This window comes from Sinocyclocheilus rhinocerous, unplaced genomic scaffold (genome assembly GCF_001515625.1).
Source record: "Sinocyclocheilus rhinocerous isolate Xijiao unplaced genomic scaffold, SAMN03320098_v1.1 scaffold1642, whole genome shotgun sequence".
Lineage (NCBI taxonomy): Eukaryota > Metazoa > Chordata > Actinopteri > Cypriniformes > Cyprinidae > Sinocyclocheilus > Sinocyclocheilus rhinocerous.
The window spans coordinates 47,052-66,617 of NW_015637575.1; the positions used below are offsets into that span (position 1 = coordinate 47,052).

Below are 19,566 nucleotides of genomic sequence, written 5' to 3' on the forward strand. Positions count from 1 at the left end.
GAAAAATATCCATGTTCAAAACGTAATAATCACTTTAATCTAGCTTGTGCCAACAGTTGTACACGGAAGCAGTTCCGGGCGAATGAAGTATGAGTTCAGCCTTGCGCATGCACTGGTGAATCTCGTGAAAACCAGCGTTTGTTTACAGGATCAAAGGAAGCAAAGTTTCCTTACTTTAGCAAAGGAAAACCAGTCTCCTCTTGGCTTATATCGAAATCCTCCGACATTCGTCTTTACAAATCCTCGTTTTGTACTTCTAATAAGTGACCAGTGTTTTGTTTTGATCTCTCCCCTGCGCTTCCGCGTTCGTCACTTCTGAGCGGCGCATGCGCAACGCTGAACTCATACTTCATCTGCCCGGAACTGCTTCCGTGTAGGACTGTTGGCGCAAGCTACATTAACCTATAGAAATCTTAAAGGTGCAGTAACCTGGTTAATTCAAAGGGTCATAGAGAGGATAGAAAATGATGATCTAAAATCTAAACATTACATGAAAAACTAATAACACAGAATATGCAACTAAGTATCTAATTGAAAAATTGAAATGTTTCCTTGGTAACTAACCGAAACGAGTAATAAGTTGAAGTACTAAAATGACTAAAACTGAAATAAAGTAAATAGAAATATTAAATCAGTAAAATAGAAAATATCAAATGAAAAATGGAAATTGAATAGAACATGAATTAGAAATTGACAAATATTTTTGTAAAAAAAATTATTTAAAAAAATATTAATCTATTTGAATGTTCAGTTCTTTTTACATCATAATGATAAATTATCAAAAACTTGATCTTCCGGTGAAACAGCTAACTTCTCTCTGGTGATGTATGCAGGACTTATCCAATCATTTAGTTTTCTTAAACCCCACCCCTTTCTTACAATCCACTGCGAGACTGCATTCAGATTTGCCTATATCCAATCAGCAACTTGTGGATTGAGCCACATCCCTGTTTATTTCTCTCTTTTTTTATTTTATTTTTTTTTTTACATTTGTTTCCTCTGATGTAGGTCCCAAGACAGAATCTGTTACATCACAACCTGATGGTTAGTTTAACATATTTATAGCTAGTCATCTCATATAACATCCAGTTTAATGACAGACGTTTCAAGAAAACTCAACCACCCCCATTTAGTACTAAGGTTTTTTACATTACAACAATGCAACAGCGCATAGGGCTGGGTATCGTTCAAAAATGTTCGATATCGATACCGATACCGATACCTTGACTTCGATACCGGTTCCTGAACGATACTTTTTTCGATACCAATTTTATGAAATCAATTTTAACAAGATTAATGTGCAGGCAATTTTTTGAGACCGTGCGGACGGTCCGCGTACAACAGCACATGCGCGAGGTGAAAGTTGAGACAGAGCGCAAGTCAAACTGCGCCTGTGTTGAGCTCGTCCGTCTGCACTCATCCGCGGTTGAGTATACTTTGAAAGCTGTGCGGACACGGCTGAGCGCGAGACGGAACGGAACGCGGAAAGTGAAGTATACCCGGGCCTTTATTGGCTCACTGACGCTGATGAGATTAACCCCTTAGGTATCGAAATTTGGTACCGAACGGCGAGACGTTTTTCGATACTCGATGGTATCGAGGCAATTCGGTCGGTGCCTAAAAAGTATCGAACTCGATACCCAGCCCTAACAGCGCATATTAAGTATGTACTGTACAACACTGCACTGACCCAGCATTCACACCTGCGTTTGTGTGCTTGCATAAATTACATGACTGGCTTATAAATAAACATCATCATCAAAAGTTAAAAATACTTCACAATCGGAAGACGACAGCATGACACAGAGCAAAGCGTTCACAAATAGAACACAGACTTGTTCGTCATCCGTCTCTGAGCCAGATGCTGCAGGAGAGCTGTGAACAGCAAGAAGAGAGAGAGAGAGCGAGAGTAACTGGTAAAAAGAGAGAGAGATGGAGAGTGAGACAGAAAACTGTTGGCATCGCAGCGTGTGGCACCACGAGTCTGTCTGCTGCTGCCATATGCGAGTAATGCAGAAAACTCAAACGATATTTTCACAGGTGACACACAGCGTGTAGACGCACACACAGAGAGCGGGAAAGTGTGTCTGAATATTCACGGATTAGCATTTAGGTCATTTATTTACACCATGTTGTTCCAAACTCGTATGACTTTCTTGAAATTCTAAAGAATGTGCAGGTCATTCATTTCCATGCAATTATAATGCACGGGGACTGGACCTTTTAAGTGTCTAAACATGCAAAATCACTTTAAAAGCTAGGCTGCATCTCAATATGCCTACTACTCTGCTATTTAGGCAAAAAAGTAGGTGAAAAACTGTATTTATGTCTAAATTCAAAGTATTCTTAAAACAGTAGGTGAAAAAGTGCGCATCAGATGGACACTTTACTATCCCATGAGGCCATGGGAGAGGATTTGTGAATGGCAGTGAAGCGACGCAACTGACACTGTTAGGTCACATGACAATGACAACATAACTATGTATGTAGCCGTCTGGATAACATTCATACTACACACATTCATAGTATGTATACTATGTACATGTACATCAAGTGCATTCATACTTTCTTCAGTCACGCAAAATAGTAAGTACTTATTCATAAGAAGTGCCTGCTTAGAGAGTATGCCATTAGGGGCTGTTCACACAGCATTTTTGGGTTTAAAAATGCAAGATATAGGGCAGTGCATTGATAAATTACACAAAGCCCAGAGACACGTAATTTAAAAGCTGTACTTATTTTAACTTCAGTGCCGCATTTTTAGATTGCCGTGACAAAAGACATGAGGCGCAACGGTAAAAAACATCTGTCTAGACATCTAACATGTTTACTTTGTCACATATTAATAGTGGTCCAGTTGTTAAAGGATTGTTTTCTGCACTTGCATGTGTTGTAATTAATTTTTTAAGTCTAAAAAAAAATTAGAAAGACATACAGCATAATATTAGCCAATAAATTGGCTGATATTACATTGATAAATTCTAAATTTTCATGGCCGCATTCAAATTCATTTACTTGTTTTCATGTGGATTATATTAGTACACTAATAAGTTTTAGGGGGCGACTGCAGGCACAGGCCATCACAAGTGGTTGATAAGACTTGTACACTATACTTCACATCTTCTGAAGCCATTCAATAGCTTTCTGTTACAAACACACCACCATTTTAAGTCACTATTTATTTATTTTTTTTGCGGTACTGGTAAAATACAACATGTTTAATTGTAAGGGTCAGAGAAAGGATGGAAAACTACAACTACGAGTTTTGGGTGCAAAAAAACTTTAACACTAAATCAATGAAGAGGAACGAGCAGGTGTGCTTAACCCAGTTAGTTCAATTTTGGTGGAAACTTCTAATTTATTCCTTCTGAAGTTCATGTCCTACCCTCACCTGTTTTTCCAAAGTTATTGCCAGCCACTTGACATCACTGACGTTGATGTAGCAGACTGATAAAGTTTACCAGAGTCAAAAACTGACAGACTGTGCCAGGGTTCACACGCACACGACGGCCAGCTCAAAGACGGGTGCCGACGTTCAGGGCCAGGTTAAGATCATTAGTACAGCCAGCAGTCATTGCCACTTACTCCCAACTGGAAGCACACCAGTTGCCCAGCAACAGCAGTGACATCAGCAGCCCACATCACCATGCCCCCCACCTCTTCACGGTAGGAGTTGCGTCTTAAAATAGCACACAGATTATTATCAGGTCTCAAAAGCCTTTCTTTCATTTTCTGTATGTACTGGATGATTGTTGCCACAGAAAATAATAATTAAATGACACATTTAAATAATGTCTGCATGTGTGTTAGAGATCGCAAACATTCTGATTTAAGCAACATGCTACAAAAGGCTGTGCTATGTTGTTAATATAGCCACTAAAGGTATTATTCATGTACTAGTAGTATTTATTAATGTTTTGAATTAGCTGTTATTTTTGTATTGTCATCCATTTTAAGTGTTAAATCATTTTGTTATGTGATTTCATCATTTAGTTTTTTTTTTTCTATTTAGCTTTTATTTTTATTTCAGGTTCAGTTTAGTTATTTTAGTACCTCAACTTAAACTTACTTCAGTTTGTTCTAAAGGCAACATGTATCTTTTTTTTTTTAGGTTTAGGTTTTTCAAGTTCAAGTTTTTCATCTAATATTTTTACTTTATTTCAATTACCAAAAATGATTTTAATTAGCTTAACTTTTAGTTAACAATAACAACACTAACTGTGATTACTAAGTTACATAATAAAATTAAGGATATAAAATTTAATTTCAACATTATTTTACTAAGCAAATTAAATCAATGATATTTTGATTGAACAACATATCAGTTCCATACTGGTTATTGTCAATATTTTTGTATTATTATTATTATTTTGTTTGTTTGTTTGTTTAATTATCAGTATCCGTCGTCATTGGATATTTAATAGTTCATGGTGATTTTGCTACTCTCTTATTTTTTTTTTTTCAATTACCTTAACAGACACAAAGTGGATTTTTAAAAACGCTATTATTTTAATAACAGTGTTAAATGTAATCTTAACCAAATCTCAAAACGAATATCCACTGTTCATACTGTACATTATCATGTAGTCATGCCCAAATTCAATCATTTAAAATGATTACATTTAGTTTTTAGCGTTTCATTTTTCATTTATTTAGACAAAACAGAAAACCATTTTAAAAATGTATATATGAAAATCTTATTGGCCAGAATTACAATTGGCCTTTATGGGTGTTTACAATGGTTGCTTTATGGGTGCACAATTTAAATACTGACCCATCAGCATTCAAAATACATTTTATAATAAGAGGGATTTTGTCACAGCAGCTTGACTTCTGATATTGCAATGCACGCATGAGCCTGGGGAGGTTTGAGCGGGTAATGACATAGATAATGAAGGTTCAAATCACTTCCACTTTATTTCAGAAAAGCTATTACATCAGCGCAACCAAACTGCTGTTACACGACACCTCATCAGCTCTTCTAATCAAATCTCACTCTGTGCCACTGAACAATTCAAACACGCTGTGGCATTTGTGTGTTTGCACGCCGAGGTGGAGATGTGGCTGTTGTTACAAGTCGTCTAATAATATGACTCGTCTAGATGGTAATGCATAAACATGCTTTTGATCACAAATTGGATGGAGACAGGGTGAAATTATAAATGGAGAACAGGAAACACACATACTCTGAGGACAGAATCATAGCCTCTCTGACCCTGTGCTCACACACATACGGATCCATCATTTTTTTCCATTCACGCATCAATACGGATCTGAAACTGGTTTTAAATTTGTGCCGTCGAATGACACAGAGTTTACCAGTACTGACTAAAAAAAGATGGATATGAGAGTGAGGGGAGAGGCGATTCAGTTCATTTTGTACAAACATTCTCTGGTCAAGCTTGGCACCTGTTTATTTCTCAGAGATATTTATGAGCTGAATATGCTTTGCAGCCAGTATAGAACGAAGGTGTAACCCAATTCATTATACATGTGATGGTTTATGCATCATGCTGGCAATAGGGTTTATGAATATCAAAAGAAGTGTCTGGTACCTCAGACAACCCATTTCAGGCTTGCCAGAGAAATAAGGGCAACTTTAAGGTCAGGAACTGAGAATTGCGAAATGCATAAACAAAAATAACCAACAGAAAGTTGCACCTTTTGCCATTTGCCAACTATTTTAGTGGAGCAAAAATAAACTAAAGAGTTGTCTCAATCAGTTTTATAATATTAGTTTTTCTAATAATTGGTTTACTGGTTTGAGTTATTTGCTTTCAGTGTATTACATTATGTGTCATTATGATTAATTTTAACTGCTGCCAGACTTGTGAATTTATTATAAAAAAAAGAAAAAGAAGAAAATCAAATGAAATGAGATGAGAAATGAGTAAGCACTTTTTATTTGTTAAGTAGTCATTTTCACAAACTTGTAAAACATGCTGATTTTTCACATTACAAAATGGTTATTTTAACCCTCTGGTGTTTTTCGCATGGTGGTCAAAAATGACTTTATATATATATATATATATATATATATATATGTATATATATTTTCCAAAAAATTATTTACTGTAAAACTGCAAGAAAATCAAGTTGTGTTTCAAATTTGAGGATGATATTTCAAAAAATGAATAAGATTTCAGTTACATTTTGCTTGGGCGCTGTTCCAATTGTTTGTACTAGATGAAATTTGCTTCCCATTCAACTCCATGTTTTCCTTGAATCTTCAGCAAAGAACTATATTGTAATGTACACCTTTTAAAAACGCACTATAACACAGCCAAGTTTGGGATAAGTAAGATTTTTTTGGTTTTTGATAAGAAGTCTCTTCTGTTTAAGAAGCATAAGTAGTCGGCTGAGAGGAATCATATCGTATCGTATCGTATCGTAATGGTATCAATATCAGCTGATTTCAACAGATATTACAAAACAGCCGATACACAGGATCACCCTTCATCTTAGGCTTTGTTCAGACATATTTTTTTGGCATAATGGAACGAAATCCATATGTTTGTACTCTGAACAGCAAAAAAACCTTCTATGCCATTTTTACAAACCTGATCCAAACCACATCCATATGTGATTTGAAAACCAATTCAAATGGACTTGAAATGTAGAGTCCTCTCTTCTCACAATGACAGCTAACAGCTGTTACAGAAAAAACATTTCTTGGTGTTGTGCTGATGTGTAAATCATCACTATGGCAACCGATACAGACATATAAATCAAATGACAGTGAACAATTAGCCCTAAAGACTAAATCTGAAAAACAGATCTGAAATCAGTGTGAACAATGCCTTAAAAGACAAGTATTAAGAAGCAGGCAATAGGAATGAACCAGAGCATAACTCTAAGGCAGTGACTCACCAGTTTGCCACCAGTGATCCAGCACTGGAACTCCAAAACTCCTCTTGGCCCATTGGAGGGTCTCTATATCACAGCGTTCTCCAGCTACAAACAAGTTTCTCAGCCTGCCGAAAGAAAAATAACAGCTCTTAGAAAGTCTGTAAACTTCAGAGCAGCCTCATGTGTCCATAAAGACTAACAAAGAAATGTGAAAAGCAAGAATGCAGGTGTGCATTAAATATTTACTGAACTCAGTCTTGTAGTAAGGAAACAAGAAGCACTGACGAGCAGTGATTGTAAGAAGCACAGCAGGTGTAAAGGTGAGGATTCACTGTTCCTGTCATCAAACTGCCCACATTCCTCAAACAAGAAATGGATTACAACGTAGCGGGTGACCACATCACATAAATCCTTTCATCTGCTCAAGCTTACAGTAAACTACCCCTGTAATACCGTAGAGACGCTCACAAGGGAGCAAAGGACAGTCAAAACATCTTTTCATCATTGAGGCATGTTTGAAATGCTAATGCTATGAATAGTGAGCGATTCGATTGATTTGGTAGCTTGACAAGCACAAGCTAAGCTGGAAAGTTGATTTATTTTCAGACTGTCTTTGGATTTGCATTAAATTCAAAATGTTAAAATGACTAATGTTATCATTAAAAATAATAATAATAATTTAAAAAGGCCTCATAATGAAATATATTTCTTAAATTTCTAATGTAGGCCATTATCAAAATTATTCAGAGAATTTAACTTTAATTTATTCATTAACTAACTAGATTAGAGGGTTTTGACATGGAGTGCTTTTTATTCCATAAAAAATGGTTTTGTAAGTTTTTTAATAATAATAATTATTATTATTATTATTATAATGCCCCCAAAACATGTATGGATGCAAATATTGACCTTTAATAAAAAATAAATAAAAAAAAGACACTGGATATGACAAATAGATTATGGCATAGTATATACAGCAAAGTATTAAAAATATATATACTGTACTGCAAGAAATTTATTATATTATTATTTATATTACACTGGGGACCTCCAATTCAAGATTTTTCCTAAACCCCACACATAGTCCCGATCCCATTCTATTTCATTCTTATTTTGCTGCACATTAATTACACATTTTGATAAACCAGAAAAAAACATTAATATTGAGATTATTTTAATAAAGTAAAACACTTTATAACAGTATTTCCTGCATTTGGAAGCAAAAGAACCAAAACAGACCAAAATTTCTGATGCAGCTACTATTTTAAGTAAAATGCTTCATAGCCAATGTTTAGTCAAATTTATATGGTTTTATAAATTGGCAATTCACCAAGATGTACTGATATATGACAAGTTGAATGATTGCTCTACCAATATAATCCCCTCCATAACTGAGTCAGTGTTTATGAGCAAGTAACAGTATTAAAGCGGAGTTCATTTCACTGTTCCACTCCAGGGTCAAACAATGCAGAAACTATTCAATTACCTGGAGTCAAGGTCACATGCGTGTGATCTGCATTACAATAAGCCGGAGTTTGTGTACACACAATACACTAGCGCACACCTTCCCTCCTCCCCACATCTCACGCCTGTCGTGTTCAGAGACACAATCAGTGCCCGTTTCTCTGCTTTTATATGCCTGACAAGGGTCACTTCACTCAAATACTGCCAATTCATTACATTTTGGCTTTCCTACGAGCTGCATGCAGGATTTTTCCTCCATAGTCATAGACTTTATGCGTCCGACACACCCACCAGCGACCATTCAGGTGTGCAAAATTATTTAATTTCCATAGAGTCACAGCTCTTTCATGCAGTAGAAAGGAGCCTTAATTTGATAATGACATAAAAATGTCACAAATGCCATTCCTGCAAGGAAAAAAGGTTTGTGACAACATGAAAAAGAGGCACTGATGGTTATCAAGACAGGATAATTCACTATATTGTGTGAAAGAGTGTACTTAGGCAAAAAGGTTGTGCTACAACTTCTGCATGTGCAATAAAGACATCCGTTTGCAGCAATGTTTGTGTTTACAAATCCACGGATGTATTCAGGAATCCAGGTGTGCATATCTAATGCAGCGACCCTCTGCAGGTGTGCTTTAACATCGGTCTTATGATCTTGGCGAGAGAGCAAATCCTGATGTCGCTGCTGAATCTCTGAGCTGGAAAATTCTATTGAGTGGAGTCGTGCCCTCTGGCACGCATTTAAACCCACGCTGAGAGCCGCAGGTTATGGTGCTGATGCGCGAGACACTCCTGGACTGAGAGCCTGTGCTTTTGTGTGAAAGTCACGCACTGCATGGCTCCTTTGGGTCGAGCTAAATTGCCCTTTCTTCCGTTTAATATTTGCAAACGTCTTTTGTACTTGTGTCTTTTAAGTAAAAAAAAAATTAAAAAAATAATAATAATAGAAAAAAGTGAGTTATATATTCATTAAGGGTCATTTTAAAGATGCATAGCATAATAATAGCTGATCGAGCCAGAGCAAAATAAAGCCAATTTCAAAGGAAATAATGCCCGTGTATTTATTTGTCTAGTAAAAAAAAAATAGAACTTCATAATTGCTACTATGATTTGCATAAGTGCGAAAAAACAAGTGATTTTTATGCAGCATAAATATTCACGAGGTCTTAAAAAATGTAAACGAGCACCATCTAGTAAATGACAATCCCTATTATGCTATGATTGGACAGTAATGAGAATGCTATAGTATTTTCTGATCTAGCTGGGTCCACTATGCTGGTAAAAAGCAGATAATTAATATATATATTCATGGCTATATATCATTTACATTTACATTACATTTAGTCATTTAGCAGACGCTTTTATCTAAAGCGACTTGCAAATGAGAACAATGGAAGCAATCAAAATCAACAAGAGAGCAAAGATATGCAAGTGCTATAACAAATCTCAGTTAAAATTCTATTGAAAATTCTTGGCCGAAGCCGAAACCAAACAAAATGAAACACTGGGCCGAAGGCCGAATACAGAACACGGTTTTTAGAGTTTTTTTCCCCCATGTATCTTGCCAATTTTTTTTCACCATTGCACAAATGAAATACCCAAAATGTGCTTTTTACTGTTTTGTCTTGCTTTTCAAAGAAAAAATCAATTACAAAACAACAATTTAAAAATATTTAACACTGAACATTTTTTTACATTCTAGCAGACATTATACCAACAAAGCATAATTTAACTTAAAATTAATAAGTTAGTAAAATATTTTTTTTTGGCCATCAGACCCCCTTCTTGAATCAAGCATATATTTTTTACTATACAAATAAAAGCAGCCTTGCTGAGCAGAAGAGCCTTCTTTTAAAACATTAGTTTTTTGTTGACAACAGATTTATAAAATGAGTTGCACGTATCGCATTCTCACGTGCCTTGTAAAAAATCATAAAAATGTGACTGAGCAACTGACGATTAACACCGTTTTAGCGTAGATTTTCCTCGCACTTTGGACTTTGAACAATGGTTAACAAGCAGATCCGCCGCGAGTTCGTGCAGCGCTGTCAGAATACGTGCAATTTGTACGTGTATTAGAAAACGTGACGTTCTGCAGTTTATTTACTAATTGTTTAAGGCCATTTCGCGATTTCAATCATAATACAGTAGTTTTAAATGCTTCCACACTGCTGACATGTTTGTTGCATTGCGCCTCTCACTCTATGCTGGTTGCTATTTGATCGCGTCACGTCATTTTTCGGTACAGTTTATTCGGTCTTTTCGCTTATATAATTTCGGTTACCGAACATTCGGTGCATCCCTAATGCTTTCCATATTAAACACTGTTACTTGCTAAAATCATTAAAGGGGTCATATGATGCGATTTCTATTTTTCCTTTTCTTTAGTGTGTTACGTGGCTATTTGTGCATGTATAAGATCTGCAGAGTTACAAAGCTCAAAGTCTCCCATAAAAGGATTTAATCTATCTAAAAGAGAAGGCTGATCCAGACCGGGCTAAAACGTCTCATTCAAACACGCCCCCACATCTCTACGTCACTTGTGCAACGCATTTTATGGACGACAGTTTTGTGAACCTAGAAGAGTAGCCAACAAGGCTGGCTGTGCAAAGGCTATTTCTAAAAAAAATGGGCAAATTCCGACTTTGCTATGACAATCTGGTGCTTATTCTGAATCAGCTACTGTAAGTATGTTTTCTTAATAGTTTAAGTATTTGCTATTGACTGTTCAAATGCGGAGTTTTGCGCTGTGTAGAGTATCGCGTCGTGTGTGTGCGTGAGAGAGAGACAGGATCAAATCACAGTGGAGTCAGCTTTTTTAATCGCGGCTTGTGTACTGCAAATACATACGAGCATCATCACTGTGTCTGTCACGTGACTCTGTTGCCCTTTCGGGCTTGAACTGATGGTAAAACTAAGGACATTATTTACGGTCTTTACATTTATGTTGAAAGCTGAAGCTCGCGATTATGGAAAGGGGCGTTACATTTCCGACGCGTGCTTGTGGTGTTCGGCCAATCACAATGCACTGGGTCAGCTGGCCAATCAGAGCAGACTGTGCTTGTCGGAAGGAGGAGCTTTGTAGAAAACGATGTGTTTTGAGAGAGGCCGGGCACAGAGGAACTACAATAATGTACAGTATTTGAAAAATAATGTGTTTTTTGAACATTAAAGAATGTCAACATATTCTGTTACACCAAATACACAAAATAATGATCTTTAAAATAGCATCATATGACCCCTTTAAAATTAATAGCCATTTGTTGCCAATTCATGTCCATTTGAGATCTCACCCAATCAACTAATAAAGAAGCCTGACTTTTGTATGGGAAAGAAAATATTCAGACTAATAGCCTGGTGTCCAATAAATAATTCACCACTTTTTGAAATATAAACAGACAAACAACGCAACAGTAATGTATAATATTGAACACTTTTACTCGATAAAAACAAATAACTGCACCAAGACTGATATTTATATATAGAGTGGTCCCAAAGTATTTAGACACATCGGCCACAAAAACACACAAAATTTTGCATTATGTAATAAAACAGCAAAACACATAGCATTTATTTCCAAGACATAGCACAAGAACACTTTTCAAAGAAAATATTTCACAAAATGAGGTTTGTTAGGTTGCAAAATATGAAGCAATACAGATAATGTTCAAAATGAAGACAAAAAGTCTTAGGATACTTTCTTGTTGTCAAATTTGTTAAAATAATTAGAAAAAGTGGTTCAGAAAAGTTAGGTCTGAAGAAAGCAGCATTATTTGCCACTTGATATTATCTATTGTAATGGCATTTAGATATTCTTAAGTGTGACTGAAGTGTCCAGTATATTTTTGGGAGCACTGTACAGTATATTCACTGGCGGCAAAAAGCTTGAATAATTAAGATTTGCTTTATTAAAAGAAAAAAGAAAAAATGTTTCTTGAGCAGCAAATCAGCATATTAGAATGATTTCTGAAGGATCATGTGACACTGAAGACTGGAGTAATGATGCTGAAAATTCAGCTTTGCCATCATCAGAATAAATTACATTTTAAAATATATTCAAATAAAAAAAGCTATTATAAATTGTAATAATATTTCACAATATTACTGTTTTTACTGTATTTTTGATCAAATAAATGCAGCCTTGGTGACCATAAGAACCTACTTTCAAAACATTAAAACAAAAAATCTTAATTATTCCAAACATTTGGCCACCAATATGCATTTATACACACAAAGAGGTGACAAAATTTTAGGTGATGCCTGTGCAGTCACCACTGATAGAAAAATAAAATACACTTTTTATAGATGCTTTGCTGCATATGTTACATGTTGTTAGCTATTATGTGAACAGGTACAGATTTGTGGTTACCTGCTGAGCGGATACTGTTTCCCGTGTTCTGCCTGAGGGTCTTGTTGGCGAATGGCTCTGATAGCAGTGGGTGCGGTAAACATGGAGGCTGTCTCATGCTCAGACATCACACGGAAAAAGGCCCCAGGGTCCGGAGTCCCCACAGGTTTGCCCTGTGGAAACAGCAACTGCTTATAGCATCTGAATGCATAAATGATAGACCAACATCTAAAAAAAAAAAACAACAACAAAGAAAAATTGATTAATATTAGGCTTAATGATTATTATGCAATGTTTTAAAAAAATCATCTAACAAAATGAGAAGAGTTTTTGGAAAAAAGTCCTAGAGGAAGTTGCAGCATTTTATTTTCCTACAGAAGATGCTAAAGTTCAATATTTTGTGCAACCCTTTGTTGCAAATATAACAATTTTTCCAACATTTTGGAAGTGTACAGGTGTCAGACTGGATCAGCATGGGCATTTGCAGTGGTTGGGGAGTGAATATTAAATCAAGGATGTGTTTGAAGTGGAGAGTGACTTGGAAAGGTGCCTGGGTGGCAGATGGGCCAAACGTATGGCAAAGAAACAGAATAATACTGTTGCAGAGCGATTGCACACTCAAGTAGCATTACACAACACTGAGCTGTTCAAATATTCATGTTTCTGCCATGCTTCTCAGATAGAATGCTCTCAAAACTAAGCAATGACTTCATTTATAGTGGGGACAAATCAAACGGATCACACATGAATCTCTCCTCTTGTTTCTAGAACAGTGTTTTTGTGTATTTCAGTGAGGAAAAAAAATGGCCAATCAATTTCAAAGTTATGAGAAAGGCTTAGATATGTCTTAGGCAAGCCTTGAACGAAGAAAACGCATAATTATTGTGACATTTAGGTGTTGTTATAGAAACAAAAAGATAAGGTCTACGTCTGATGGGTTCCAAAAAAGGAAAGTGAAGGGAAAAAACAATGTCTGGCAAGGAATAATTGTTTAATCAAACAAGAAAACAGGTTTGTACTTGATTTACAACGTACAAAACAAGAATCTGCATCCGTCGCAAGTCTGCATCAATTAGTAAATGGCAGGAATTTAATGTTTGTTTTGTTTTCCCCACTGAATCACATCTTTTTATGTAATATAAATGATCCAACGCTACACTGAAAAAAGATTTTTCAAAGTTGTATATTATAAAACAAAGATTAATGGAGTACGTTTCACAAGAAAATACTATTCAGTCTTTCAACTTAAAAATGTCATGTTTAATTCAATGTGTTATTTGTTGTTTCTTTGTAATTACTTGTGAAATTCACTAGACATTTCTGAGTGAAAATTGTTTCAAAGTAAATGATGCATCCAATTTTTTTCAGTTTAGGTTTACTGCTAGAGAGCTAATTGTGTTATCTGGTTGGTTACTTACTGGCCCAAGTCAAAACAGCCCAGTCTCAATATTATGCTGTTGTTGTTTTGCTTATTTTATAGTCCACCAGGAGAAAAAAAGTATGATGACCGGCTGCTTAGAAAGTAAAAGCCCACCTATCCTGTCATCTTATCCTGAAACACTGTCATCTTTGACTTCAAATTGGTATTATTGTTGTTTTTAACACAAAAGAAGACACTATGAGGAACGGTGGTTTCCAAACAACATTGGACCCCATTAACTTTCCATTTATGGAAAATGACAAGAGGGTGAATTAATGATGTAAAACATTTTCAGTTTTGGGATCTTTCTTAACCAAAAGCATTAGCAATAATAGGTGAAGCATGCTAGTGCACAAGTTCTTAAATTGGAGCCTGTGGAAAAAATAAAAAAAATGAATGGAAAAAGTGTCACACTGGACCAAACTTTGTAATTGTGATATGTACTACACACAAATAAATTTGATTATTACACGACTCTCTGAAATGTTATATTCTGATTGGTCATTTGCAACATTCTGAGGTCAGTTATTCCCCAATAATGACCGTCATCAATAGCACCACTGTATAATAATCACTCCTCCAGGTGTTTGAGGCAGGGCGCTTTCTCATATCACATTGCGGACACTCATTCAAATGCAGCTGTCATCATCTTGCATCGCAGTTATCAACTGTATTTGGTTTCAAATGAAACCAGAGGTAGAGGTAGTAATAATATTAAGCCTAAAATAATATTGTTCAAGTGTTCGGCTTGTTGCTAGAATGATTGTTTTGTACACTGTAAAGAATTATAAGATAACAAGCAGGTAAGATTTTAAAACGGTTTCTGCTCAAATCAATATTGCATGTCACCGCCAATATTTATGTTTTGCTGCGTAATAAGTGGTACAAATCCCTTAAATATCCATCTTGTTTGAACTTGTTAGTTTGTCTAAGCTCAAAAAGCTCAAATAGAAGCCGTTTTTCTTTGTGGAAACTTGGAGTTTCATGAGCTAATTAAATCATTTCAACTATTTCAACTTTGCCTAATTATTTACTTGTTTTGCTTTGCGTCTGGGTCCTGATCATTTGTCAGGTTTTATTTTGCGATAACAACCAGCTAGATGTACATTTTCCCTTACATGATTAATATTATTGTGAACTAATGATATATATTTCCAAGATATTACTTTAATAATTTATTTTGGCTTTAGACCTGTATAAAGAAAACAAATGCCAACTTTTACAAATCTTACTGTCTTTGTAATATTACACAATTTTCTTACATAGTATAAATATTTTACAAAGCAACGGGATCATTTTACTTGGGTTCACTAGCATCAAAAAGCACACTCAAGTAGCATTACACAACACTGAGCTGTTCAAATATTCATGTTTCTGCCATGCTTCTCAGATAGAATGCTCTCAAAACTAAGCAATGACTTCATTTATAGTGGGGACAAATCAAACGGATCACACATGAATCTCTCCTCTTGTTTCTAGAACAGTGTTTTTGTGTATTTCAGTGAGGAAAAAAAATGGCCAATCAATTTCAAAGTTATGAGAAAGGCTTAGATATGTCTTAGGCAAGCCTTGAACGAAGAAAACGCATAATTATTGTGACATTTAGGTGTTGTTATAGAAACAAAAAGATAAGGTCTACGTCTGATGGGTTCCAAAAAAGGAAAGTGAAGGGAAAAAACAATGTCTGGCAAGGAATAATTGTTTAATCAAACAAGAAAACAGGTTTGTACTTGATTTACAACGTACAAAACAAGAATCTGCATCCGTCGCAAGTCTGCATCAATTAGTAAATGGCAGGAATTTAATGTTTGTTTTGTTTTCCCCACTGAATCACATCTTTTTATGTAATATAAATGATCCAACGCTACACTGAAAAAAGATTTTTCAAAGTTGTATATTATAAAACAAAGATTAATGGAGTACGTTTCACAAGAAAATACTATTCAGTCTTTCAACTTAAAAATGTCATGTTTAATTCAATGTGTTATTTGTTGTTTCTTTGTAATTACTTGTGAAATTCACTAGACATTTCTGAGTGAAAATTGTTTCAAAGTAAATGATGCATCCAATTTTTTTCAGTTTAGGTTTACTGCTAGAGAGCTAATTGTGTTATCTGGTTGGTTACTTACTGGCCCAAGTCAAAACAGCCCAGTCTCAATATTATGCTGTTGTTGTTTTGCTTATTTTATAGTCCACCAGGAGAAAAAAAGTATGATGACCGGCTGCTTAGAAAGTAAAAGCCCACCTATCCTGTCATCTTATCCTGAAACACTGTCATCTTTGACTTCAAATTGGTATTATTGTTGTTTTTAACACAAAAGAAGACACTATGAGGAACGGTGGTTTCCAAACAACATTGGACCCCATTAACTTTCCATTTATGGAAAATGACAAGAGGGTGAATTAATGATGTAAAACATTTTCAGTTTTGGGATCTTTCTTAACCAAAAGCATTAGCAATAATAGGTGAAGCATGCTAGTGCACAAGTTCTTAAATTGGAGCCTGTGGAAAAAATAAAAAAAATGAATGGAAAAAGTGTCACACTGGACCAAACTTTGTAATTGTGATATGTACTACACACAAATAAATTTGATTATTACACGACTCTCTGAAATGTTATATTCTGATTGGTCATTTGCAACATTCTGAGGTCAGTTATTCCCCAATAATGACCGTCATCAATAGCACCACTGTATAATAATCACTCCTCCAGGTGTTTGAGGCAGGGCGCTTTCTCATATCACATTGCGGACACTCATTCAAATGCAGCTGTCATCATCTTGCATCGCAGTTATCAACTGTATTTGGTTTCAAATGAAACCAGAGGTAGAGGTAGTAATAATATTAAGCCTAAAATAATATTGTTCAAGTGTTCGGCTTGTTGCTAGAATGATTGTTTTGTACACTGTAAAGAATTATAAGATAACAAGCAGGTAAGATTTTAAAACGGTTTCTGCTCAAATCAATATTGCATGTCACCGCCAATATTTATGTTTTGCTGCGTAATAAGTGGTACAAATCCCTTAAATATCCATCTTGTTTGAACTTGTTAGTTTGTCTAAGCTCAAATCTGCTTGCTAGAAGCCGTTTTTCTTTGTGGAAACTTGGAGTTTCATGAGCTAATTAAATCATTTCAACTTAATATTTTGTGCCTAATTATTTACTTGTTTTGCTTTGCGTCTGGGTCCTGATCATTTGTCAGGTTTTATTTTGCGATAACAACCAGCTAGATGTACATTTTCCCTTACATGATTAATATTATTGTGAACTAATGATATATATTTCCAAGATATTACTTTAATAATTTATTTTGGCTTTAGACCTGTATAAAGAAAACAAATGCCAACTTTTACAAATCTTACTGTCTTTGTAATATTACACAATTTTCTTACATAGTATAAATATTTTACAAAGCAACGGGATCATTTTACTTGGGTTCACTAGCATCAAAAAGTTAAAAGCCTTTCCTTAGCAAACACCACTGCTGAATAGATAAGATTGGGTTTGGCATGCTGACAGAATAAAATTGAATAAAACTAATAGGCTTGAATCTACCATGGATGTGCATAATTAATTACAAAAGACATCAATTAAAACAGACTGAAAGCTTTCTGCTATGGATATTGACATTGTATGAGAGATCTGTTGAAATCAAACTTCCATTACAGCAGACTAATCAATTCTGTGCATCTTCCATTTTCTCCTGTGGAGCGTGACAACACATCTAATCAGCAGAGGCGACGCCAATGCAGAATTCACCTTGACAAGAAACCAAACACACTCTGATCGCCTCCCATCGAGTGCAAATGATTTTAGTATTCATGCTGTGATCTCAGTGAGGAGAACCAGTTTAAAACTATGAGAGAGGCTCTGTTAACAGTACAAAATCTTATGAAAAGCAACAGCAAATTGAATGCACAACAAAGTTAAACTGAGCCAGTGATTCAGGAAGTTTGCTGGATAGAGTCATTCATCCTTAAATTCAATCCCTGAGAGAAAAGACAGCTAGAGCCTGAAAAAATTCACAGTACGGACTTAGGAGACCTCAGTTCAGCATGAGCGTCAGGATCTGGTAGACCACAACAGCAGATAATTGACTGTTTGCCGGTGTGGTCCATAGGTCAAATGCTGTAACACTTTCACACTCGCACATTTTTGCCCCGTACCTCGTAGAGCACAGTGGTGTTGCCATGTAGAAGTGGACTGTAGCAGATATATGAGTGGCCCACCACCCAGCCAAGGTCAGACGCAGCCCACCAGACCTGACAGAGAGAGATGTGTAGGTTAAAGAGTGCAAGTTTTCCAGGGGGTCATGCCATAAATTTATCACTATTTTTCCCTGCTGTTCCAACCCTGACGCAATCAGAATTCCAAGAAATCAAAAAATATTTTTCAATAATTTTCACATGGCTCTTTTCCATAATCCTTTAAGACAACAATGTAAACATTCTATTCTCACACAAAGATCTTTAACACATTTTTATGCAAAGTTGTTTGTGCTGCCCCATCTTTTAATAACTGTCTTTTTGCAAAAACAGCATTACATTTTGACAGGGTCAACCAAGGTTGGACTAAAACAATCAAAAACGTGTTAAAAATGAACTTGAGATGCTTGTTTCCAAAAATGCCACCAAATTAGTGAAATTTCAACTGAATTTTGCAGGCAAAAACGTCCATTGTCTATTACTAACAGAGTAGCAAATTATGACGCACAGCTCACACTGAAGTCACTTTCAAACCATGTTTTCTTTCGGTCAATGTGGCAAATTCACATGACCAATTTTAACCCCTTGCCCCCTTTTGCCCTCGTGCAAAATTTCAGATGTGGAATCCTATTGAATTGACTGGATTTCCCCTGCCAAAAATTGCCTACAATACAGTTCTACAGTTAGGAAAGCAGAGCGGCAGGTGCTACACAATTTTCCCCAGTTTACTTCTTTATATGCCATTTAATGCAGCATTTTAATGAACCATTTGCCAAACACACTTTTTTGACTGGGGAGAAAGTGTTTTCACAGTACATCAAACCTCTTTTTTCAAAAGATTAAGGACAATTTAATTCCTCAAGACATGACCCCTTACAAAAATCACAAATTATGACCCACCTCACCAGGAGCTAGTCCGTAAACGTTAGACATGGTCCAGTTTAACATCACAGCATATCCTCCCGAATCTCTGACGACACCCTGATGAGAGCAAAAGAGGAAAGAAAAAAATTGTGATTCCTTTGTGATATTATTATGCACTTTAAATTTTAATCCCCTATTAAAGGGATAGTTCACCCAAAAATGAACATTTTATGTTCATCTGCTTACCCCCAGGGCATCCAAGATATAGGTGACTTTGTTTCTTCAGTAGAACACAAACGAAGATCTTTAAGTCAAACCGTTGCAGTCTGTCAGTCTTATAATGCAAGTGGATGGGAATCACGGCTTTGAGAGTCAAAAAACATACACAAACAAAACCAAATTAAACCCTGCG

At 35.7% G+C, this 19,566-nt stretch overlaps 1 protein-coding gene across 1 annotated transcript in view; it reads right to left on the reverse strand.

Moving 5' to 3' along the window:
- The window catches only part of LOC107749070 (acyl-CoA synthetase short-chain family member 3, mitochondrial-like), a 36,842-nt gene that overhangs the window by 7,852 nt on the left and 9,424 nt on the right, over window positions 1-19,566 (reverse strand). Inside the window, exons 6-9 of the mRNA XM_016564119.1 lie at window positions 19,191-19,271; window positions 18,252-18,347; window positions 12,686-12,837; window positions 6,871-6,974 (exon numbers count right to left, since the gene is read on the reverse strand). Of these exons, the coding sequence (XP_016419605.1) occupies window positions 6,871-6,974; window positions 12,686-12,837; window positions 18,252-18,347; window positions 19,191-19,271 (433 nt within the window). The remainder of the gene's footprint in view (window positions 1-6,870; window positions 6,975-12,685; window positions 12,838-18,251; window positions 18,348-19,190; window positions 19,272-19,566) is intronic.